This window comes from Rhinoderma darwinii, unplaced genomic scaffold (assembly GCF_050947455.1).
Source record: "Rhinoderma darwinii isolate aRhiDar2 unplaced genomic scaffold, aRhiDar2.hap1 Scaffold_88, whole genome shotgun sequence".
Lineage (NCBI taxonomy): Eukaryota > Metazoa > Chordata > Amphibia > Anura > Rhinodermatidae > Rhinoderma > Rhinoderma darwinii.
The window spans coordinates 1,765,831-1,791,805 of NW_027464450.1; the positions used below are offsets into that span (position 1 = coordinate 1,765,831).

At 42.7% G+C, this 25,975-nt stretch overlaps 1 protein-coding gene across 1 annotated transcript; it reads right to left on the minus strand.

Annotated features, from left to right (window-relative positions):
* Positions 1–841: 841 nt before the first annotated feature.
* On the minus strand, positions 842–3,752 carry LOC142731926 (uncharacterized). Its single transcript, XM_075849472.1, has 2 exons — positions 3,651–3,752; positions 842–2,667 (listed from the first exon to the last, which is right to left on the minus strand). The coding sequence occupies exon 2, from the start codon at positions 2,655–2,657 to the stop codon at positions 894–896; it is 1,764 nt and encodes a 587-aa protein (XP_075705587.1). The 5' UTR covers positions 2,658–2,667; positions 3,651–3,752; the 3' UTR covers positions 842–893.
* Positions 3,753–25,975: the final 22,223 nt, after the last annotated feature.

Below are 25,975 nucleotides of genomic sequence, written 5' to 3' on the forward strand. Positions count from 1 at the left end.
GTTGTATTATAGTCAGTTCCGTCATTAATTCTGGCCTATTAGGCATCACCCGGCAGTAACAGGATCCCAGCATCATTATTCTTCATTGTTGTTCATACTTAGATGGCCAGTGGAATTATTAGACCTGACATTCCCCAATATAAAGATAAGTGATATTAAGGTGTACCTTTTGTACCATTTGTGACCCGCTTAAAAACCTTTTACGATATGAATCTCAGTGTAAAAAATTCAAGTATCTAGTCTACAATAAAAAACAATGAGTGCTCTATACTTTTTATTAGCTTCAGTCACTTGCAGGCTGCACACCCATTCATTTCAATATAAAACAGAGTAGACTTTTATTTTTTCACGTGTCATTACATCTGTATATTATATATGGAGTTGTCATTATACACTGTCTCTATGATCTGATGATGGGCATATTCCCCAAACTGCACCACCATGCTGCCCATACACTGACTGTATAGTCTGTCTCGCCAGCTAAGTCCTTGGTCTCCGTCATCTAATGTTGACGGATAACTGGCATCGCTGGACTCCACCGGCCGGTGAGTCCGCGCCTTGTTCACACTCCTCGATGTAGGCCTGAGGCTCGTTCGCAAGTCAGACTGCTAGCTCTGCCCCCTAGATGTTAATATTGATGTTCAGGTCTTGAGAGCTGATATTGATGTCCACAACCATTGGATAGTACATGGGGAAGTGATCTACAACCTTGATGTCTCTGTCCTCAGCGGTTCATCACTGATAAATGCATTTTATTTGTTGGCACTGCCGATGTAAAACCACTTGGTGGCCAGGATGGAGATGGCCCTTTCAGTGGCTTTTCTGATATTACATGAGAAGCCTTCGCAGTGCAGTGTGGCCAGAGCTAGGCTGAGACTATATAAGTCCAGGTCTTACATGACATCATGGTTGATGGCATCTTTAAGAAATTCAACATGTCTGACTACAGCCTCCTTGTCCTCTGAGTTGACCAGATAGCTTGGGATCTGGAGGTGCACGGTCTTCATCAATTTTGGGTGGTTATGAGCCAGACAGCTGTAGATGGATTTCAGGTCATTGATGTTTGGAGAGATTTCCGTCCGGAAAAATCCCCGAATGTTGGCTCCTTTGATGTAGGAGAGGCAGCTCTGCAGAGATGAAGTACTGGCTGCTACTATCTCCTGGTTGTCACTATGTAATTTCAGGAGTAAAGTTGGTATACAGCTCCTGACTTTGTCTGTAAAATATCCAAATAGCGGAAGGCGGCAGCTCTCTGTCAGATCCCTTAACAGGTTTATGGCCGCAATCTGGACTTCTCCATCCGGATAGTCCATATGCTCCCGGGATATTTTAATGAATTGTCTACTGAGGACAGAAAGCTTCAGGCGTCTGATAATGGAGGACAGCGCCCTCAGTGCCGCCATGATGATCTTGATGCTGCTGGTTTTTGATAGTCTAAACTCCATGTGGGCAATGATCTTATTCTTGTAGCTCTCCACCAGTCTTGTAGCTCCGGTGGTGGCATTCCCCAGTGCCTCCATGGCGATGCTGCACAAGATGTTATCGTCCTCTTCTATGATCTTCAGCAGATGTTGGATTGCGCACTCTTGGTATTTCTGCTTTATAAGTCTTGGATGCTTCAAAGCCTCATTGAAGAACATAGCTGCTGTCATTTTGGCCTTTGGGTCCGCATTCTTCAGGGCATTGAGCAGAAACTGAAGGAAATCTTTTGTTATTTTCCTGCCAGATACCAGAGATGTCACAAGCATGTTCATCCCAATATGCTGCTTCTCTGTATCTTCCAGTTCCTTATTCTCCGCCGCAACTTGCTCCCTGTACTTTTCTAGGAGCTCGGCGTGAGGAAGGGTCTGTAACTCGTCATTGACTGGTTCGGTCGGCTGGTTCTCCGATGATTCGGGTACAGTAAAGAATTCCAGGGCAACTTTGGTGGAGTCTTGAAGCTCAGCATGGACATCAGGCAACCAGGTGGAAATGTTGGCCTTCATGTTGCTTATGGCCTTCATAAGTTGCACTTTGCAGCTGCCACCCTTCACAATATATTCTTGGATGCTGCCGCATAAACGTCTTATAGCATAGCACAACGTCTCCTTAGATAGTTGGTCAGGAGCATTTTTGACCACTTGGCCCAGCACTGGCAGCATGTCCAAGATGTGTGGCATGATGACTGTAGCACACAGAGATGTCACTTCTGTCAAAGTGTCGACAATGGCAGCATTGAAATCCTCATAAACGATGTTGTATCTCAGTTCCCCGACCACCGCTTCAAGATGGAGGATGCTCAGCCAGACAATAACCTTCTTAGTCATGGCGTAGGAATAGTATTGTCCCTTCATGTACTCCACCTTCAAGTGCTCACATAGCACATTGATTATATATTCCTTCAGGTAGTGTGCCGCGTCTCTTCTGTACTGAATGACTCTGATGAAGAAGCGGCACATGGCGGCGTTGTATTGAGATGGTAACAGGCTACTCAGAATGGCTTTCTGAAACACATCCGTATAAGTGAAGAGATCTTCAGCCACCTTCTCCTGGATGAAATAAGGGACACAGGCTCCTAAGACGTCTTCTTCCACCAAATCCCAGGTGTCCAAAGCATTTCTGAGCTCTTGATTTGTGTCCACACAGAATGTCTGATGTTTTCTATTCATGATCTTCATATCCACAAATCTGCTGAGGCGAGAAATCATCGTGTGGTTACTTGTTTCTAAATCATCTTCCAAAAAGAAAATAGATTCTAGACTTCTCTGTCCTCAATTATCAGCCCCCTCCCCAATACACATATGATAACTGCATGAAGAGCGCCCTCACAAGGCAGAGACAGGACAGTGCAGCCAGAGGAGACAGCGGCACTCCTCTACACTGTGCCCTCTGGTGGTGTAAAAATTTAAAGGTTTCAGAAAATGAAAGCCACATATAAGGTTATATGTAATATTATATAGGGTATTTTATTTGGGTAAATCAAAGATGGGTATAGTTGCGTTTCTTAATGAAATGTGTCTCATCAGTTTGCAAGATTCCTATTGTTTACCCTGATTCTCACAATAAATGACCCCGACGTTCACAGGTATCTCTTACAGGTGCTAACCAGTAGTGTGAACCCAGTCTTACCCATGGACAAACTCAGGATGTCATAAATGCTAAAGGTGGTTGATAAGTGGCACCAGTATTCTATATCCGCATGTTACATGAGGGGGGAAGTTCTTTTTATCAGGAAGGTCACACTATTTGTCTCTAAGAGGGGCAGACAAGGGGGCATAAAAGACCCAAGCATGACATGAGGGCAGCCACTTGGGAGGCCACTTGAGGAGGGACATACTGGAAAGGAGACTTCCTGGAGTGTGGGGAGACCATGGATGGTAACTATAACCTGCCATGTAATTATTGATGATAAGGAAAAAGTGTCTCTGTAAAGTTCCTTGTTTATGGCTGTCGCTATGTACAAATCTCCATAGAAGTCTCAGAATAACTAACAGTCATTTCACTCTTTATACAATATACATTTTCATACACTCAATCTTGTATTTCATTTATTGCGCCTGACCTTAGAATCTAACCCAGTAAGAGGGTGAAAGGGAAACATTCTTACAGGGGCAGCACATGGAACTCGCTGCAATACTTCACAAGAAACATTCTACATGTTCTCCTCTTACCTCGGAATCGTGGATCTGAAGCTTCTGGATAAAGCAAGATTTCTAGAAGTCACAGGACTCAAGAAAAAGTCAAGTGAGAGCGACGTACCAAAAAGCAAGAAACTATTGGTCTATAGCGGCTCAACGGAATGTGACTGATCTGCAGCTTTTATAGAGAAGGTGAATTATGACATCACTGATGACCTCACACTTACCTTACATTCTAACACACATCAAATGTTTTTTTTTTTTACATATCTTTATTGAATTTCAGTAATAAAAACATTACAACATTTCAATATCCAGTGATTATAAATATCATAATGCTCAACAATTTATCTGCACAATTTACATCAGACAACATATATCTCCCCAATCCCATCCCCCTCCCACCCCAAAGATCATTAAGTACCATAAAATTATAACCTTTTTATGATAAAATAATAATTATACCTTCCTATAGAACACCAATCAATTCCATATCCCCAATATTTCCTCCCACTTTGTTATACAATTTTTCTTGTCTGCTCTTATTTTCTCATATTCTTTAATTGTCTTAACCAACTTCAACCAATCCATAACAATTGGGGATTTACCAGCCATCCAATTTCTTGCAATTATTACTTTTGTGTAAAAGAGAACATTAACCCCTTTGTGCACCGTGACGTGCTATTACATCCGGGTGCGAGTGGTGATGTTTGGAGTGCGCTCCATATGCTGCGTGTGTCGGCTGTGTTTTACAGTGGACACCCGGGACTAACAGTCGGGAGCAGTGATCGTGCTGTTCCTAGCTGTTTAACCCCTCAAATGCTGCGGTCAATCGTGAGCATCTGAGGCATTGAAAAAAGGGGGCGGCCCCCTCTGACAGTTCATCACACCCCCAGTTAGATCAGGGGGTGACAATGATTGTAATGGCAGCTCATGGGCCTAATGATGGCACCCAGAGCTGCCTTCACTTAACTTAAGCCTGTAAAAATGACAATATACTGCAATACGTTAGTATGATCGCTGGTTCAAATCCCCTAGGGAGGCTAATAAAGTGTGTAAAAAAAGTGAAAAAAAATTTTTTGTAGTGAAAAAAATTAAAAACAAATAGTTAAAAAAAAACTTTTCCCATTTTCCCCCTAAAGTAATGTAAAAAATAAAAAAGTAAACAAAATTGGTATTGCTGCATGCGTAAGAGTCTGAACTATTACAATATAGCGTTATTTAATGTGCAAGGTGAATACTGTAAAAAATAGAAAATGTAAAACGCCAAAATCGCTGTTTCTTAGTCAACCTAGCTCCAAAAAATTTTTAATGAAAAGTGATCACAAATTTCTACGTACCAAAAACTGCTACCAATAAAAACTACAGCTCATCCCGCAAAAAATAATCCCTCACACTGCTCAATCAGTCAAAAAATAAAAAGTTATGACTCTTAGAATGTGGCGACACAAAACATTTTTATTTTAACAAAACGTTTATTATCAATAAAAGTAGTAAAATATAAAAAAAAGTATATAAATTTGGTATCACCGTAATCGTATTGAGTCACAGAATAGAGATAAGTTGTCATTTGTACCGCACGGTGATCTGACATTGCTGCTGCTGCCGCCTGTTACTGCCGCCTGCTACTACGGGATTCTGTCCTGTCCACTCTTTTTTTAATGTGCCGCTGTTGGTGCTGCTACTACTTCTACCACCGATCCATCCCCTGTGCCGTCTGCTACAAGCAGGCCTGCCCCACCACAGGGCTTTGTCCTGTGACTGTCCAGTGTCTTTTAATGTGCTGCTACTACTACCACCACCCATGCTGTCCGTTGGCTACCTCTACTACTACCAATACACCTCCACTGCCGTCTGCTACAAGCAGGCCTGCCCCACCACAGGGCTTTGTCCTGTGACTGTCCAGTCTGTTTTAATGTGCTGCTACTACTACTACTACCACCACCCTTGCTGTCCGTTGGCTACCTCTACTACCACCAATACACCTCCACTGCCGTCTGCTACAAGCAGGCCTGAGGCTTGCCCCACCACAGGGCTTTGTCCTCTGACTGTCCAGTCTGTTTTAATGTGCTGCTACTACTACTACTACTACCACCACCCTTGCTGTCCGTTGGCTACCTCTACTACCACCAATACACCTCCACTGCCGTCTGCTACAAGCAGGCCTGAGGCCAGCCCCACCACAGGGCTTTGTCCTGTGACTGTCCAGTCTGTTTTAATGTGCTGCTACTACTACTACTTCAACCACCCTTGCTGTCCGTTGGCTACCTCTACTACCACCAATACACCTCCACTGCCATCTGCTACAAGCAGGCCTGAGGCTTGCCCCACCACAGGGCTTTGTCCTGTGACTGTCCAGTGTCTTTTAATGTGCTGCTACTACTACCACCACCCTTGCTGTCCGTTGGCTACCTCTACTACCACCAATACACCTCCACTGCCGTCTGCTACAAGCAGGCCTGCCCCACCACAGGGCTTTGTCCTGTGACTGTCCAGTGTCTTTTAATGTGCTGCTACTACTACTACTACTACCACCACCCGTGCTGTCCGTTGGCTACCTCTACTTCCACCAATACACCTCCACTGCCGTCTGCTACAAGCAGGCCTGAGGCCTCCCGCACCACAGGGCTTTGTCCTGTGACTGTCCAGTGTCTTTTAATGTGCTGCTACTACTACTACAAGCACCACCCGTGCTGTCCGTTGGCTACCTCTACTACCACCAATACACCTCCACTGCCGTCTGCTACAAGCAGGCTTGAGGCCTGCCCCACCACAGGGCTTTGTCCTGTGACTGTCCTGTCTCTTTTAATGTGCTGCTACTACTACTACTACTACCACCTCCCGTGCTGTCCGTTGGCTACCTCTACTACCACCAATACACCTCCACTGCCGTCTGCTACAAGCAGGCCTAGAGGGCTTGTGAAAAGCCATTGCTTGTTGCTTTTACATCCATGTATGGATGAACCCCGGCAGGCATCTGCCAATAAAAAGAGTAAATTTTTGGAGGGCTTGTGAAAAGCCATTGCTTGTTGCTTTTACATCCATGTATGGATGAACCCCGGCAGGCATCTGCCAATAAAAAGGGTACATTTTTGGAGGGCTTGTGAAGAGCCATTGCTTGTTGCTTTTACATAAATGTATGGATGAACCCCGGCAGGCATCTGCCAATAAAAAGAGTACATTTTTGGAGGGCTTGTGAAAAGCCATTGCTTGTTGCTTTTACATCCATGTATGGATGAACCCCGGCAGGCATCTGCCAATAAAAAGGGTAAATTTTTGGAGGGCTTGTCAAAAGCCATTGCTCGTTGCTTTTACATCCATGTATGGATGAACCCCGGCAGGCATCTGCCAATAAAAATAGTAAATTTTTGGAGGGCTTGTGAAAAGCCATTGCTTGTTGCTTTTACATCCATGTATGGATGAACCCCGGCAGGCATCTGCCAATAAAAAGGGTACATTTTTGGAGGGCTTGTCAAAAGCCATTGCTTGTTGCTTTTACATCCATGTATGGATGAACCCCGGCAGGCATCTGCCAATAAAAACGGTAAATTTTTGGAGGGCTTGTCAAAAGCCATTGTTTGTTGCTTTTACATCCATGTATGGATGAACCCCGGCAGGCATCTGCCAATAAAAAGGGTAAATTATTGGAGGGCTTGTCAAAAGCCATTGCTTGTTGCTTTTACATCCATGTATGGATGAACCCCGGCAGGCATCTGCCAATAAAAAGAGTAAATTTTTGGAGGGCTTGTGAAAAGCCATTGCTTGTTGCTTTTACATCCATGTATGGATGAAACCCGGCAGGCATCTGCCAATAAAAAGGGTAAATTATTGGAGGGCTTGTGAAAAGCCATTGCTTGCTGCTTTTACATCCATGTATGGATGAACCCCGGCAGGCATCTGCCAATAAAAAGGGTAAATTTTTGGAGGGCTTGTGAAAAGCCATTGCTTGTTGCTTTTACATCCATGTATGGATGAACCCCGGCAGGCATCTGCCAATAAAAAGGGTAAATTATTGGAGGGCTTGTCAAAAGCCATTGCTTGTTGCTTTTACATCCATGTATGAATGAACCCCGGCAGGCATCTGCCAATAAGAAGAGTAAATTTTTGGAGGGCTTGTGAAAAGCCATTGCTTGTTGCTTTTACATCCATGTATGGATGAAACCCGGCAGGCATCTGCCAATAAAAAGGGTAAATTATTGGAGGGCTTGTCAAAAGCCATTGCTTGTTGCTTTTACATCCATGTATGGATGAACCCCGGCAGGCATCTGCCAATAAAAAGAGTACATTTTTGGAGGGCTTGTGAAAAGCCATTGCTTGTTGCTTTTACATCCATGTATGGATGAACCCCGGCAGGCATCTGCCAATAAAAAGGGTAAATTTTTGGAGGGCTTGTCAAAAGCCATTGCTTGTTGCTTTTACATCCATGTATGGATGAACCCGGGCAGGCATCTGCCAATAAAAAGGGTACATTTTTGGAGTGCTTGTCAAAAGCCATTGCTTGTTGCTTTTACATCCATGTATGGATGAACCCCGGCAGGCATCTGCCAATAAAAAGAGTAAATTTTTGGAGGGCTTGTCAATAGCCATTGCTTGTTGCTTTTACATCCATGTATGGATGAACCCCGGCAGGCATCTGCCAATAAAAAGAGTACATTTTTGGAGGGCTTGTGAAAAGCCATTGCTTGTTGCTTTTACATCCATGTATGGATGAACCCCGGCAGGCATCTGCCAATAAAAAGGGTCAATTTTTGGAGGGCTTGTGAAAAGCCATTGTTTGTTGCTTTTACATCCATGTATGGATGAACCCCGGCAGGCATCTGCCAATAAAAAGGGTAAATTATTGGAGGGCTTGTGAAAAGCCATTGCTTGTTGCTTTTACATCCATGTATGGATGAACCCCGGCAGGCATCTGCCAATAAAAGGGTACATTTTTGGAGGGCTTGTTAAAAGCCATTGCTTGTTGCTTTTACATCCATGTATGGATGAACCCCGGCAGGCATCTGCCAATAAAAAGGGTAAATTATTGGAGGGCTTGTCAAAAGCCATTGCTTGTTGCTTTTACATCCATGTATGGATGAACCCCGGCAGGCATCTGCCAATAAAAAGGGTAAATTATTGGAGGGCTTGTCAAAAGCCATTGCTTGTTGCTTTTACATCCATGTATGGATGAACCCCGGCAGGCATCTGCCAATAAAAAGAGTACATTTTTGGAGGGCTTGTGAAAAGCCATTGCTTGTTGCTTTTACATCCATGTATGGATGAAACCCGGCAGGCATCTGCCAATAAAAAGGGTAAATTTTTGGAGGGCTTGTGAAAAGCCATTGCTTGTTGCTTTTACATCCATGTATGGATGAAACCCGGCAGGCATCTGCCAATAAAAAGGGTAAATTTTTGGAGGGCTTGTGAAAAGCCATTGCTTGTTGCTTTTACATCCATGTATGGAAGAACCCCGGCATGAATCTGCCACCATAAAGGGTAAATTTTTTGAGGGCTTGTCAAAAGCCATTGCTTCTTGTTTTACCACCTTATTTGTTTGAACCCTGGCAGGCATCTGCCGCCAAAAATGGTTAATTTTTGTATATTTTTTAACAATGCATTAAGCATACAACATGCACAAGTGCAGTGGTTTCTGTTAGTTATCACCGTGTCCCATCCGTTTTCCTATAGCCATACTTGTTGGCGTAACTTTGACACTAACTTTGCCTTAAAGACAGCTCAAAAGTACTTGGATACACTCATGGGTGACCTAAGAGTGTTATACAGGGCCTCTAGGGCTTTTAAACAGTATTATACACGGTTTTTAGGGGCTTTCTTGAATTACAGGTTCGGTCAGAACTAGTTCGGTCCGAATCGAACTTTTTCATGAAATTCGGCGAACCAGCCGAACCAAACTTTTCATAAGTTTGCTCATCTCTACTGGCTAGTGCCAGGAGAAAGGAGGGGATTGAACGGTCAAACCTCCTACACTGTGTGTCGCCATTTTTTGAGCTAACACACAGTGTAGTAGGTTTACATACAGTAGTAATCACACACTAAAACACGTACATACACAGACCTAACTTACCTGTTCCTGCCGCCGCCGCTCCCTCCAGTCTGTCCGCTCCGTCTGCTCCCTCCGCTCCAAGTGCTTGCTTCAGAACACAAGTCCGGAAGCCGCGACCGGAAGTAGTAATCTTACTGTCCGACCGCGGCTTACGGTCCACAAGAAAATGGCGCCGGATGTCGCTCTGCCGAAGACCTTCAATTTGGACTGTGTGGGAGCGGCGCATGCGCCGTTTTCACACAGACGACGTACAGCATAGTGGATGGAACGGGTCCCGTTCGCATTCACTATGGGGCTGTATGTGCCGTATTCCATGTCTGTATGTGTCGTTAATCGACACATACAGAGATGAAAAAAAAAATGGCAGCCCCCATAGACAAGAAAAAGTTAAAAAATAAAAAAAAGTAAAACACAAACACACAAATAAATAAAACATTTTTTAATAAAACACTAAAAGCAAATTGATATAAAAATTTTTTTTTTGCGACACTCGTCCTTTAAGGACCAATGATCGGCAGATAAAATAAAGCAGCTGCAGCCTAGCATCACCAGGGTGGGAAGGGCCACGATTTTTGTCCCTTCCCAGCCTCATAATACCAGCCTGTGGCCTAACCGTCGTTTCTGATGGTCAGGCACTGAATCTTTCCGGTATCCCTGGCGGCAGTGGGAATTGGGGTAATAATAGGGGTTAGTGATAGCCTTGTTACTGGCTAATGCTAAGCCCCAGCCTTAGTAATTGAATACTGTCAATCAGACAGCTGCCATTACTAAGGCCATAATAAAGTATTAAAAAAAACAGGCATAAGAATTTTTTTTTATTGAAATGAAAACTCCTCCATGCAACCCTCTTTCACAATTTTTTTATTTTTTTTAAAAGTAGATCATTGAAGTAGTCCAATGAATCTACGACATAGTCCAAACGGTCCAGCGGAATCTACCAAAAAAAAGTTAGCACTATAACATTTAAAAGAACTTAAATTTGCCACAATTTGCCCTGATCCTCCTTTTGCTGCGTTGTTGATCTATGATACTAAAGTAACACAGTAAGGAGAATTCTTTAAATCTTTTCTATACCTCAAACAGCACTTTAGCAAATAAACAACAAATGTTTTCCTATTTAACCCCTTAACCCCTTAAGGACACGGCCAATTTTGGCCTTGAGGACAGAGCAATTTTTTTTACATTTCCCTCTTTGCATCCCGACGCTCATAACGCTTTTATTTTTTGTACGACGTAGTTGTATGAGACTTTGTTTTTTGCGGGACGATTTGTACTTTACGTACGTACCATTTTTTGGTACAAATACATTATCGTTTAATTTCTATAATTTTTTAATTAGTTTAAAATGCAGAAAAAAAGCAGTTGCGCAGCAGTTTTAATATTTTTTTTTTTACACCATACACCGATCATCATAAATAATGTTATACATTTGTTGTACAGGTTGTTACGGTCGTGGCGATACCAAATATGTCTATATTATTTCATGTTTTGGGACTTTAAAAAGTTGATTTATTATAAATAATGTGTGTTTCTGTGTATTTTATTTACTTTTTATTTATTTATTTACCATTATTATTTTTTTACATTCATTTAACTTTTTTTTTTAATCCCATAAAGGGATTTAGCATTTTGATTTTGATTTTGTAACTGCAATGTACTGGCATAGATCTATATGCCAGTACATTAGCCTGTTACTGATTGTACACAGGCAGTTGTTCGGGCATACCTCAGTATGCCCTAACAACAGGAAATATGTTCAGACAGCCCTGGGGTCCTTCAATGGACCCTGGTCTGTCTGGCCATACAAGTTGTGGACTTTGATCGCGTCACAGTTATTTTCTGTGACGCGATCAATGTGCAGTCCCCTCTCTTTGAACGCCGCGATCAGCTTTCATCACGGCAGGGGTGAACCTAGCCCGCCTGCCGCCTGAGGCGAACTATAAAAAGGCGCCCCCCCCCAAAATCTATCAGAGTTTTCTCATTCCTAGCTGTACACATCAAACACGCAATTTATACATTTTTTAAATAGGAAAACATTTGATGTTTATTTGTTAGGCCCTGTTCACACAGAGTATTTTGACGAGTTTTTGGGCACGGAAACCGCTCCGCAAAACTCGTCAAAAACCGGCCGAAAATGCCTCCCGAGAAAGAAGGGACATGCCCTATCTTCGCACGTTTACGCCTCTGACCTCCTATTGACATCAATGGGAGGCAGAGAAAGGGTATTTCGCCAAGTTTTTTGCCCGTAGCACTCAATGGCCATGAGCGAAAAACGCTGTGAAAATTGCGGCAAACCACGTGCAGGAAGGACAAAATCTGCCTCAAAATCCCAAACAGAATTTTGAGGCAGAATTTTCCTCCTGCAAAAAACTCAGTGTGAACATAGCCTTAGGCTATGTTCACACGGAGTATTTTGCCGAGCTTTTTGACGCGGAAACCGCGTCGCAAAACTCGGCAAAAACGGCCCGAAAAAACCTCCCATTGATTTCAATGGGAGGCGTCGTCGTCTTTTTCCCGCGAGCAGTAAAACTGCCTCGCGGGAAAAAGAAGCGACATGCCCTATATTCGGGCGCTTCCGCCTCTGACCTCCCATTAACTTCAATGAGAGACAGAGAAAGCGTATTTCACGGTGTTTTATGCCCGCGGCGCTCAATGGCCGCGGGCGAAAAACGCTGCGAAAAACTCAGCGAAAATCGGCGTGCAGGGAGAGGAAAATCTGCCTCAAAATTCCAAACGGAATTTTGAGGCAGATATTCCTCCTGCAAAATACTCAGTGTGAACACAGCCTTAAAGTGCTGTTTGAAGTATGGAAAATATTTAAAGAATTATTCTTACTGCCAATCAGTGCAGTGCAAATAGTACAGTCTGCCCTGCACTGCCTCATATCTCTCCTCGGCAGCCAGTCTCATTTGTGGCGTCACTCTCTGCAATTACATTCAGGCCAGTCTAGGACGGATGGCGCTTAGCGCTGTTTTGAAGCGGCACGTCCTGGGCCGGTTTCTTTTCTCTACCTGCTGTATTGTTGTGGTCTGCCTGTGCTGGCTCGATGCCAGTGGTGGATTAATATGATCTTAGGCCCTGGGCTGTACACAAGTTATGTGCCCACAACCTACACGTAAGTATCACCTACATGTCAAAGTACATCACATGCCACTCTGCAGACTGTCTCTTACCTGATCATCCGCTGCCACTCACACTTCCCCACAGCCCCCACCACAGTAATGTACATAGATTATAAGACCAACATTACCAATAATACCCCCATACTGTTACTGAATAATACCTCCATACTGTTACTGAATAATACCTCCATACTGATACTGAATAATACCCCATACAGTTACTGAATAATCCCCCCATACTGTTACTGAATAATGCCCCCATACTGTTACTGAATAATACCCCCATACTGTTACTGAATAATACCCCCATACTGTTACTGAATAATACCTCCATACTGTTACTAAATAATACCCCCATACTGTTACTGAATAATACTTCCATACTGTTACTGAATAATACCCCCATACTGTTACTGAATAATACCCCCATACTGTTACTGAATAATACCTCCATACTGTTACTGAATAATAACCCCATACTGTTACTGAATAATACCCCCATACTGATACTGAATAATACCTCCATACTGCTACTGAATAATACCCCCATACTGTTACTGAATAATACCCCATACAGTTACTGAATAATACCCCCATACTGTTACTAAATAATACCCCCATACTGTTACTGAATAATACTTCCATACTGTTACTGAATAATACCCCCATACTGTTACTGAATAATACCCCCATACTGTTACTGAATAATACCTCCATACTGTTACTGAATAATAACCCCATACTGTTACTGAATAATACCTCCATACTGTTACTGAATACCTTTATACTGTTACTGAATAATACCTCCATACTGTTACTGAATAATACCTCCACACCATAACCACATAGTGACTGAATAATACCCCCATACTGTTACTGAATAATACCTCCATACTGTTACTGAATAATACCCCCATACTGTTACTGAATAATACCCCATACTGTTACTGAATAATACCTCCATACTGTTACTGAATAATACCCCCATACTGTTACTGAATAATACCCCCATACTGTTACTGAATAATACCCTCATACTGTTACTGAATAATACCTCCATACTGTTACTGAATAATACCTCCATACTGTTACTGAATAATACCTCCATACTGTTACTGAATAATACCCCCATACTGTTACTGAATAATACCTCCATACTGTTACTGAATAATACCTCCATACTGTTACTGACTAATACCCCCATACTGTTACTGAATAATATCCCCATACTGTTACTGAATAATACCTCCATACTGTTACTGAATAATACCCCCATACTGTTACTGAATAATACCCCATACAGTTACTGAATAATACCTCCATACTGTTACTGAATAATACCCCATACTGTTACTGAATAATACCCCCATACTGTTACTGAATAATACCCCCATACTGTTACTGAATAATACCCCCATACTGTTACTGAATAATACCCCCATACTGTTACTGAATAATACCTCCAAACTGTTACTGAATAATACCTCCATACTGTTACTGAATAATACCCCATACTGTTACTGAATAATACCCCCATACAGTTACTGAATAATACCTCCATACTGTTACTGAATAATACCTCCATACTGTTACTGAATAATACCCCCATACTGTTACTGAATAATACCCCCATACTGTTACTGAATAATACCCCCATACTGGTATGAAAAATAAAAATAAAGATGGCTGCCCCCACAGAATTACAAACATATGAATAAATAGCTACCTTCGGAAACATATTAAAATACTTAGAAAAATTAGGCCCATAAAATAAAACATATCAAATAAAAAAATAAATAATTAGAACACCTTTCTTTTAAAGAGAACCTTTCACCTCTCCATACATGTGCAGCTGAGTTCAGCATGTAATGGGGAGGGCTGCACAAACCCTGGGGCACTTTACATATTTTTCTTAGCCTCCTTCGTTATTTAGATATCTGTGCTGTAATATTTGGCGCCCGATATTTAAATAACCCCATGAACTGTCAATGGAGAGGTAATTGGCAAGGGGGCGTGTAACATCGCTGTGACACTGCCCAATCCGCTACGGTCAGCGTTACAGCAAGAGCTGGAGAGAGAGTGCGTGCGCGCAGCTCCACCACCACTAAGGAACACAAGAGGAGAAGAAGTGTGAATTCTTCTTCTTCTGTTCTATGGCATCGGAGCTGTGCGCGCACGCACGCTCTCACTCTTTAGCTCTCGGCAGACAAGGACGACAAGACTGATCTCTCACCTGAGATCACAGTCTTGTACTTGCCTGCCGAGAGCTGAATAGTGAGAGCGTGCGCGCACATGATCTCCTTTCTCCAGCTCTTGCTGTTGACATTGTCTGTAGCGGATTGTGTCACAGCGATGTTACACGTCCCCTTGCCAATTACCGCCCCATTGGCAGTTTATGGGGTTATTTAGATATCGGGCGTCAAGTATTACAGCACCGATATCTAAGTAAGGAAAGAGGGTAGGAAAAAAAATGTAAAGTGCCCCAGAGTTTGTGCAGCCCTGACCATTACATGCTGCACTCAAATGCAAATCTGTGGGCAGGTGAAAGATTCTCTTTAAAGTGTAACAACTTTTTAAAAAACTTTTGACATGTCAGAAGTTTTGATCAGTGGGGTCCGAACACTGAGACCCCCCACTAGTCGCTAAAACTAAGCAGCAGAAGTGCTCGGGTGAGCGGTGTGCCGCTTCAATTCTGTTTGGCTTTCCTTGGAGCAGTGTACGGGCTCAATAGAAAGTCTAGGAGTCCGTACACCGCTCACTCGGCTGAAAGTCGATCATAAATGAAGCGGCACAGCGCTCACCCGAGCACTTCTGCTGCTTCGTTTTAGCGATTGGTGGGGGCCTCAGTGCTCGGTCCCCCACCGATGAAATCTTCGGACATGTCACTATGATATATAAAGATATCTATTAATGCGATTGGTGCAAGTTTTAATTACTTTTTATTGAAAATGATTTGCACTTTTTGAGATACAGCTGCTTTGTATCCTGTATACAGAGCAGCTGTATATAGCGCTGAGACCTGAATCCATTAGGTCGCCTATTATCGATCACATCTAAGTTATGAACTTAGATGTGATCGGTAACAGCTCGATCCTGCAGGACTCGCTGACACTGAATCAGTCAGTCCCGCTGATCTGACGGATACAGGATACAGCGCTATATACATTATATAATATATTTATTTTAATTAGCGGGGGCAGGTTTATGGGGAAGGATTGGGGCCTGTTCACATCAGCGTTGGCTTTCCGTTCCAGGGTTCCGTGGGAGGTTTCCGTCGGGTGAACCCCGCAACGGAAAGTCAAACTGAAACCACAGCTTCTGTTTCAGTCACCATTGAAATCAATGGTGACGGAAACATTGCTAATGGTTTCCGTTCGTCACCATTGCGGCAGGTTTCCGTTTTTGTGACGGAATCAATAGCGCAGTCGACTGCGCTAATGGTGACGGAAGCGGAAGCAGTGGTTTCAGTTTGACTTTCCGTTGCGGGGTTACCTCCAACGGAACCCCAGAACGGAAAGCCAACGCTGATGTGAACCGGCCCTAAGGCTTCTTTCACACTAGCATTAATATACGTTTACCTCTCTTCCGTCAGAGGACGAGAGGATCGATACGTTAAACGGAAAGCAACGGTTCCATTAGAATTACCATTGATTTCAATGGTAATTCCTTTGTATCAGTTGCTTTCCGTTTGTCTCCGTTCGCTAAGTTTCCGTTTTTTTTAAAGGAAACAAAAGTGCAGTCTGCAGAACTTTTATTTCCGTTCAAAAGAACGGAAACCTAGCGAACGGAGACAAACGGAAAGCAACTGATACAAAGGAATTACCATTGAAAGCAATGGTAATTCTAATGGAACCGTTGCTTTCCATTTAACGTATCGATCCTCTCTTCCTCTGACGGAAGAGAGGTAAACGTATATTAATGCTAGTGTGAACAAAGCCCAATACAAGATATTAATATTAAAAAAAAAAAAAAAAAAACACAGCTGGGATTTAAACCAGCAACCTTCCATGTGTAAGGCAGACAAGCTAACCACTACACTATAGAAGCTGTCATAGACAATGCCTGTGAGACTGTAGTAGTTGAGGGTTTACTATTAGTCTCTCCTGTCTCTCTGCTGCGTGTGGGTGGTGACTGGTCAGAGACTCACAGTCGGACTGGCTGCCGCATTCAGTGTGCACTGTGAGTGACTGTGAGACTCACCAGTCACAGCTCTGATTGTAGCTTTCCCACCCTAATTAAGCACAGGAAAGCTACAAAGCCAGGAGCATACTGCAGGTGGGGGGGGGGGGGTTTACTGACAGCAGAGGGCTCTATAGGGGGGAATTATCCCCCCACCATAGAGCCCTGACTAGTTACTATACTGAAAGGTTAGGGGGGTCTGAGAATCTGACTGACTGCTCTAAGGGGGGGGGGCAGAATCCCCCCCCCTATAGAGCTCTCTGCAGTAAGTCAGACGCTCAGACCCTCCCCCACCCACACTAATCGTTGCATTATAGTGATGTGAGGGCTCTATGGGGTGGATTATTCCAGCCCCATAGAGCCCTCTGCTGTCGGTAAAATGCTCAGACCCCCCCTTGCAGTATACTCACGTCACGGGTCCCGGTCCCAGCAAGGCAGGAACTTACCTATGCTGCTCGTCGCTCCTCTTGCAGACTTGCTCCTCTCTGGCTGCATGTGCTGTGTGCAGCGTCAGAGAGGAGGAGGAGTGTTACAGACGTTCGGCACATCTGCTATGTGCGTCTGCATGGCCCCTCCCCCGGTGCAGTCCGTCCCGGGCTGAAAATGCTGCCCCCCCCCTTTGGGTAGGTGGTGCCGCCTGAGGCCGTCGGCTCACCTGGCCTCATGGCAGATGCGGCACTGCATCGCGGCATTCAAAGGGTTAACAGCGGAGAGAAGATGTTTCTCTCCTCTCCGTTGTCAGAGCGGGGCCGTGGCTGTGTATTACAGCCGTTGCCCCGCTCTCGATCGCGGGCACAGACGCGCGCAGGGACAGCTGTCACACAGGACGAGTATACTCGTCCTAATGCGCGAAGTGCTGGCCGCTCAGGACGAGCATACTCGTCCTGTGTCGGCAACCAGTTAATGACCGGGCCATTTTGCATGTTAACGACCAAGGATTATTTTTTGCTTTTTCACGGTTGCATTCCAAGAGTCGTAACTGTTTTTGTATTCCGTCTATGTAGCCGTATAAGGGCTTGTTTTTTGCGGGACGAGTTGCATTTTGTAATTGTACAATTTTTAGATGCTTATAATATTTCGATTAACTTTTATTGTGTAAATATTCTGCCTGTATAAACGTTTAAAATAATTGTTTATTATCAAAATTATTAAAATTGGTAGGGCACGGAGTGCCAAAAGATCCAGGTACAGGCGTTGGCAACCAGATCAAGAGCGCAGACTGAATTGTATGTGAAAAAAAGGAGACAATCAGCACGCACCCATTCATGGATGCCTGATTGTATCAAGGGTGAATTGTCACATAAACCAGCTCAGAGTGCTTGGCAAATATTGATGAGATCTGATTGCCACAGATTAGTTAGCAGGCACACTCCCAACGCGTTTCTGCACCATGTAGGGGAGCGTCCTCAGGGGTACGAGTTGCCTGAATTATTAACGTAAAGTTTAGAAAGAGCCTGTCAGCTGATATTCAGCTGTTCGTTTGGTGTAACGGCGCAATGAGACATCTGACAACATTATTTTAGGAGAGAATTGAAAATAAGCAGCTATTCCAGCATTGATTTTCACGTTACAAATTTACGCCGTTTACTATGCAGCGTAAATAACATGTTCACTTTATTCTATGGGTCGGCACGATTACGGGGATACCAAATATGTAAAGGTTTTATATGTTTTCCTACGTTTGCACAATAAAAAGCCTTTTAGAAAAAAAATACTTGTTTTTGCATCACCGCATTCGAAGAGCCGTAACGTTTTTATTTTTCCGTAAATGTGGCCGTATTGGGGCTTGATTTTTGCGGGCCAATGTGTAGTTTTCATTAGTACTATTTTGGGGTACATTGGACTTATAGATTAATTTTTATTACATTTTTTATGGGAGGAATGGAAGAAGAGAGAGAATTTTGCCGTTGTTTTTTGCGGTTTTTTTGGACGCCGTTCATCCGGCGGTTTAATTAGTGTGTTAATTTTATTGTTCAATTCGTTACGATCGCGGGGATACCATATATGTGTATGTGTTATTTGTTTTGACACTTTTACTAAATAAAACCACTTTTTGGGCAAAAAAAGTCGTTTTATTTGATTTTCACTGTAATTATTCTTTTTTTCACCAACTTTATTTAACTGATTGACATTTTTTTTTTTGGTCCCACCAGGGGACTTCACTATGCGATCTGCTGATCGCATATATAATGCTTTGGTATACTTAGTATACCAAAGCATTATTGCCTGTCAGTGTAAAACTGACAGGCAATCTGTTAGGTCATGCCTCCGGCATCGCCTAACAGGCAGATGCTGAAGGCAGACCTGGGGGCCTTTGTTAGACCCCCCGCTGCCATGGAAACCCGACGGCGACCCGCGATTTGTTTGCGGGGGCGCCGATGGGATGACAGAGGGAGCACCCTCCCTCTGTCAAACACATTAGATGCCGCTGTCACTATTGACAGCGGCATTTAATGGGTTAAACTGCCGGAATCGGAGCACACTTCGATTCCGGCAGTTGCAGCAGGAGCCAGGCTGTGTATAACAGCCGTGCTCCTGCCGCTGATCGAGTGGGTACAGTGACAGTACCCGTGCGATCACAGGACGGATATATCCGTCCTCCTGCGCGAACTAGCAGCTGCTGAGGACGGATATATCCGTCCTTCGGCGTTAAGAGGTTAAAAAAATGTAAATGCTGCGTGTTTGTTGTGTAAAGCTAGTAATGAGAAAACTCTGATAAATGGGGGGGGGCGTCTTTTTATAGTTTGCCTCAGGCAGCAGAGGGGCTTGGTTCACCCCTGCTCATAGTTCTGGGTGGTCATGCACCAGGCTGATCAATTTCTCCACCATCCATCTTGTCTCTTGATTGCTGGGAACTTTGGCACGCCCTGCCGTTGCTTGGCAACGGATCCGTCAAAAACTTACCCATAGGCTTCAATGGCCGTCTAAAGAGTTATTCCCAACTGGTGAGGCGCCCATTGGCCACAGATTCCAGATGGAAACTAGCAGACAGGGGGCAACGGCCCCCTGTTCACTAGTTCCAGCCTGGAATCTGCAGCCAGTGGCAGCCTCACTTCAGTGTGTGAACTACAGCATTAGGAATTTTCTCATTAGAAAGGAAATACATTTCTTGTTTTCAATAATTTTCATTCAAGCATTGACTTCTCACTTCTGTTCAGAAACAGAACCATTATCAAGTCATTTCAGTTGTATTATAGTCAGTTCCGTCATTAATTCTGGCCTATTAGGCATCACCCGGCAGTAACAGGATCCCAGCATCATTATTCTTCATTGTTGTTCATACTTAGATGGCCAGTGGAATTATTAGACCTGACATTCCCCAATATAAAGATAAATGATATTAAGGTGTACCTATTGTACCATTTGTGACCCGCTTAAAAACCTTTTAGGATATGAATCTCAGTGTAAAAAATTCAAGTATCTAGTCTACAATAAAAAACAATGAGTGCTCTATACTTTTTATTAGCTTCAGTCACTTGCAGGCTGCACACCCATTCATTTCAATATAAAACAGAGTAGACTTTTATTTTTTGACGTGTCATTACATCTGTATATTATATGTGGAGTTGTCATTATACACCGTCTCTATGATCTGATGACGGGCATATTCCCCAAACTGCACCACCATGCTGCCCATACACTGACTGTATAGTCTGTCTCGCCAGCTAAGTCCTTGGTCTCCGTCATCTAATGTTGACGGATAACTGGCATCGCTGGACTCCACCGGCCGGTGAGTCCGCGCCTTGTTCACACTCCTCGATGTAGGCCTGAGGCTCGTTCGCAAGTCAGACTGCTAGCTCTGCCCCCTAGATGTTAATATTGATGTTCAGGTCTTGACAGCTGATATTGATGTCCACAACCATTGGATAGTACATGGGGAAGTGATCTACAACCTTGATGTCTCTGTCCTCAGCGGTTCATCCCTGATAAATGCATTTTATTTGTTGGCACTGCCGATGTAAAACCACTTGGTGGCCAGGATGGAGATGGCCCTTTCAGTGGCTTTTCTGATATTACATGAGAAGCCTTCGCAGTGCAGTGTGGCCAGAGCTAGGCTTAGACTATATAAGTCCAGGTCTTACATGACATCATGGTTGATGGCATCTTTAAGAAATTCAACATGTCTGACTACAGCCTCCTTGTCCTCTGAGTTGACCAGATAGCTTGGGATCTGGAGGAGCACGGTCTTCATCAATTTTGGGTGGTTATGAGCCAGACAGCTGTAGATGGATTTCAGGTCATTGATGTTTGGAGAGATTTCCGTCCGGAAAAATCCCCGAATTAATCTTGACATGATGGTAGGGAAGTTTCTGGACAGAGGGTATCCAGTAAGACTTTTGAGGAAACATACCTATAAAGTGCAGAGAGCTGATAGGACACAACTGAGACAGGTCAGCAAGAAAAATCAGCAGACCGTTGCTAGACTCCCTATGGTCTCTACATACAATATATACAGTTCTGATGTGGCAGGGATCATTAAAAAACATTGGAGGATCCTAGGTAATTTCTATGATGGAGTAACAAAATTTCAATCGCCCCCCTTATTTTCTTATAGGAGATCATGGAATTTAAGGGATAAACTTGTTAGGAGTGATGTCAATATAAAGAACAGTCGGGCTAAAAATATACCACAGGATTTGACTCGTAATGGTTGCTTCCCCTGTATGTCCTGTGACAGTTGCGCAATTATTCTGAAAGGTAATTCATTTACACATCCCACTACTGGTAGAACCTTCAACATTACTTCACACTACACATGTAGAAGTGATTTTGTAATATACATCCTACAATGCCCTTGCAACTTGATATATGTGGGTGAAACCACAACTGAATGTAGATTAAGACTTAACAATCATAAATCGAGTATACGGACGAAGAAAGTTGAACTTCCTGTACCTAGACATTTTGTGGAGATGGGACACAGTGTACACCAGCTTAGATTCTGCATTATTGATAGGGTTCCCCCACTTAAGAGAGGGGGTAATAGAGAATTGATCCTCAAACAACGTGAGGTTCAATGGATTAATAGATTGAATTCTCTTCATTCAAATGGTCTCAATATGGATTACCCTTTGAATGTATTCAGATAATGTTTATCTTTACTTCTAGGACGAGTGAGTCCGGTCATTGTCTATGAAGCTTTCCATTATCTACCCATATTCTGTTTAATCGTACCTGTGCTACCCTTGGGAATTCTCTTGCCTGGTGATACCTTTCTATGTTCTATTCATTACTCTGAAAAATATTTGTTTTGATGTATGGAAATAGTAGTTACTTCAATATGATTGATTTTAATGTACTTATTTGTCTTTCTTTTGTAGATGGGAGACTTGAAATTGTTTATGGAAGACGTTTGCCAACTGGAACAAGGAATGCTAGATATAAATGTTTTTTGTCTAAACTACAGATTTCAGAATAAACATTTTGAAAAATCAAATAATTTAAATACTATTTGTATCATGTGTTTGAATATGGGGTGCTGACTTTGCACTATTTTATTGTATTTAGCTGTCAGTATAATTGATGTTGTTCAGTCATCACCATAGTTGTGAATGCTTGCTCTATATTGGGGAGTTTTTTAGAGCTGGATATGTGGTATTGATCTTCATTTTTCCCAAAGATCCCGGTTATAAGTGATATTCTGTACCTTTGTGCTGATGGTGAATCGATACATCGGTGGGAGTACGCTTTGTGAGACTTGTGACTTCTGTATTTTATATGCGGACGTTTTGTTGTCTCTAGGGACGCAAGGAGTTAAATGCTGACAATAGTACCACGTATGTCTGGCTATAGCTCTTACATACTTCACCTATAAATTCGGGAGCATGATATTCATAACTTTAACTTAAGTTGTTATTATAGTCTGACTATTGTTAATACATTGGCATATTTGCCCTTGTCAAATATGGCGTAATCTGAAGCTCTATACCCTAGTGCGTCTGCGTGGGATCTTGATCTCCAAGCGGTTACGCATTCGGGTTAGCTGTTACGTCTATGTGCGTTGTCATCACTACCTGATTCACACATGCGAGTAGTATCCAATAGATAGTTACTGTTGGAGCATGCGCAGATCGGTGACGATGGCGCCGAAATCGCAGTTTGTATATCTCGTGGCTAGAACTTCCTTGTTTATCCAGATTGGTGAGTGTCAGCTTTTGTGTATTGTATTGTGATTATTTATTAATATGCAATTAATGTGTTTCACTGTTCTATATACACAAATCTCACTTGACAGTAATGTTAAAGTGTCTATACCTATTGTCAGTGATTGACTCATACACGTATGCACTTGATATTTCGTTATATTGTTACACATTGCTATATTTTTATATATAGTGTATAACTACTATGATTTAGAACACTTGTTAATTAAGTTTTACTTTTCCTATATATGTCATTATGTGGTTTCTATTGATTGCTTGAAAATGCTTCCATGGAGGAAGTGAAACGTTGCTTTGTTGGGTAAATAAATTCACATTTTTTGCTATTTTGAGTGCTGCTTCTGGTCTCTATTTTTTGTATATTCATGAGGAGTGCGTCCCTCCTTTTATTGAAGCTAGCACCAGCCGATTTTGGTATTCACACTGTGCTGCTCCTACTATCTTGTCGAGCCTATATAGTATTATATATTTTAGAAAGTTTGTTTGAAGACCGATTGTGATTCGCTAGGCAGCAGCGCCATCGTGTGGTCAATGCTGAGAAATCTCTCTAAATTGAATGTAATGCAGGCAGCCTAGTGATACACTGAGCAGCAGTGCCATCGTGTGGTCAATGCAGGAAATGCACACTATATCTATATATTATATATTTTAGAAAGTTTGTGTGAAGCCCGATTGTGATATGTTACGCAGCAGCGCCATCGTGTGGTCAATGCTGAGAAATCTCACTAAATTTAATGTAAGGCAGGCAGGCAGCCTAGTGATACGCTGAGCAGCAGCGCCATCGTGTGGTCAATGCTGGGAAATGCACACTACATCTATATTATATATTTTAGGAAGTTTGTTTGAAGCCCGATTGTGATACGCTAAGCAGCAGCGCCATCGTGTGGTCAATGCTGAGAAATCTCACTAAAGTGAATGTAATGCAGGCAGCCTAGTGATACGCTGAGCAGCAGCGCCATCGTGTGGTCAATGCTGGGAAATGCACACTATATCTATATATTATATATTTTAGAAAGTTTGTTTGACGACCGATTGTGATACGCTAAGCAGCAGTGCCATCGTGTGGTCAATGTTGAGAAATCTCACTGAATTGAATGTAAGGCAGGCAGCCTAGTGATACGCTGAGCAGCAGTGCCATCGTGTGGTCAATGCAGGAAATGCACACTATATCTATATTTTATATATTTTAGAAAGTTTGTGTGAAGCCCGATTGTGATATGTTAAGCAGCATTGGCATCGTGTGGTCAATGCAGGGAAATGCACACTATATCTATTATATATTTTAGAAAGTTTGTTTGAAGCCCGATTGTGATACGCTAAGCAGCAGCGCCATCGTGTGGTCAATGTTGTGAAATCTCACTAAATTGGATGTAATGCAGGCAGCCTAGTGATACGGTGAGCAGCAGAACCATCATGTGGTCAATGTAGGGAAATGCACACTACATATATATATATATATATATATATATATATATATATATATATATATATATATAGTATTATATATTTTAGAAAGTTTGTTTGAAGCCCGATTGTGATACGCTAAGCAGCAGCGCCATCGTGTGGTCAATGCTGAGAAATCTCACTAAATTTAATGTAAGGCAGGCAGCCTAGTGATACGCTGAGCAGCAGCGCCATCGTGTGGTCAATGCTGGGAAATGCAAACTATATCTATATATTCTATATTTTAGAAAGTTTGTTTGAAGCCCGATTGTGATACGCTAAGCAGCAGCGCCATCGTGTGGTCAATGCTGAGAAATATCACTAAATTGGATGTAATGCGGGCAGCCTAGTGATACGCTTAGCAGCAGCGCAATCGTGTGGTCAATGCAGGGAAATGCACACTATATCTATATATTATATATTTTAGAAAGTTTGTTTGAAAACCGATTGTGATACGCTAAGCAGCAGCGCCATCGTGTGGTCAATGCTGAGAAATCTCACTAAATTGAATGTAATGCAGGCAGCCTAGTGATACGCTGAGCAGCAGCGCCATCATGTGGTGAATGTAGGGAAATGCACACTATATCTATATATTATATATTTTAGAAAGTTTGTTTGACGACCGATTGTGATACGCTAAGCAGCAGCGCCATCGTGTGGTCAATGCTGAGAAATCTCACTAAATTGAATGTAATGCAGGCATCCTAGTGATACGCTGAGAAGCAGCTTCATCGTGTAGTCAATGCTGGGAAATGCGCACTATATCTATATATTATATATTTGATAAAGTTTGTTTGAAGCCCGATTGGGATATGCTAAGCAGCAGCGCCATCGTGTGGTCAATGTTGAGAAATCTAACTAAATTGAATGTAAGGCAGGCAGCCTAGTAATATTCTGAGCAGCAGCGCCATCGTGTGGTCAATGCAGGGAAATGCACACTATATCTATTTATTATATATTTTAGAAAGTTTGTTTGAAGCCCGATTGTGATACGCTAAGCAGCAGCGCCATCGTGTGGTCAATGTTGTGAAATCTCACTAAATTGGATGTAATGCAAGCAGCCTAGTGATACGGTGAGCAGCAGCACCATCATGTGGTCAATGTAGGGAAATGCACACTATATATATATATATATATATATATATATATATATATAGTATTATATATTTTAGAAAGTTTGTTTGAAGACCGATTGTGATTCGCTAGGCAGCAGCGCCATCGTGTGGTCAATGCTGAGAAATCTCACTAAATTGAATGTAATGCAGGCAGCCTAGTGATACACTGAGCAGCAGTGCCATCGTGTGGTCAATGCAGGAAATGCACACTATATCTATATATTATATATTTTAGAAAGTTTGTGTGAAGCCCGATTGTGATATGTTACGCAGCAGCGCCATCGTGTGGTCAATG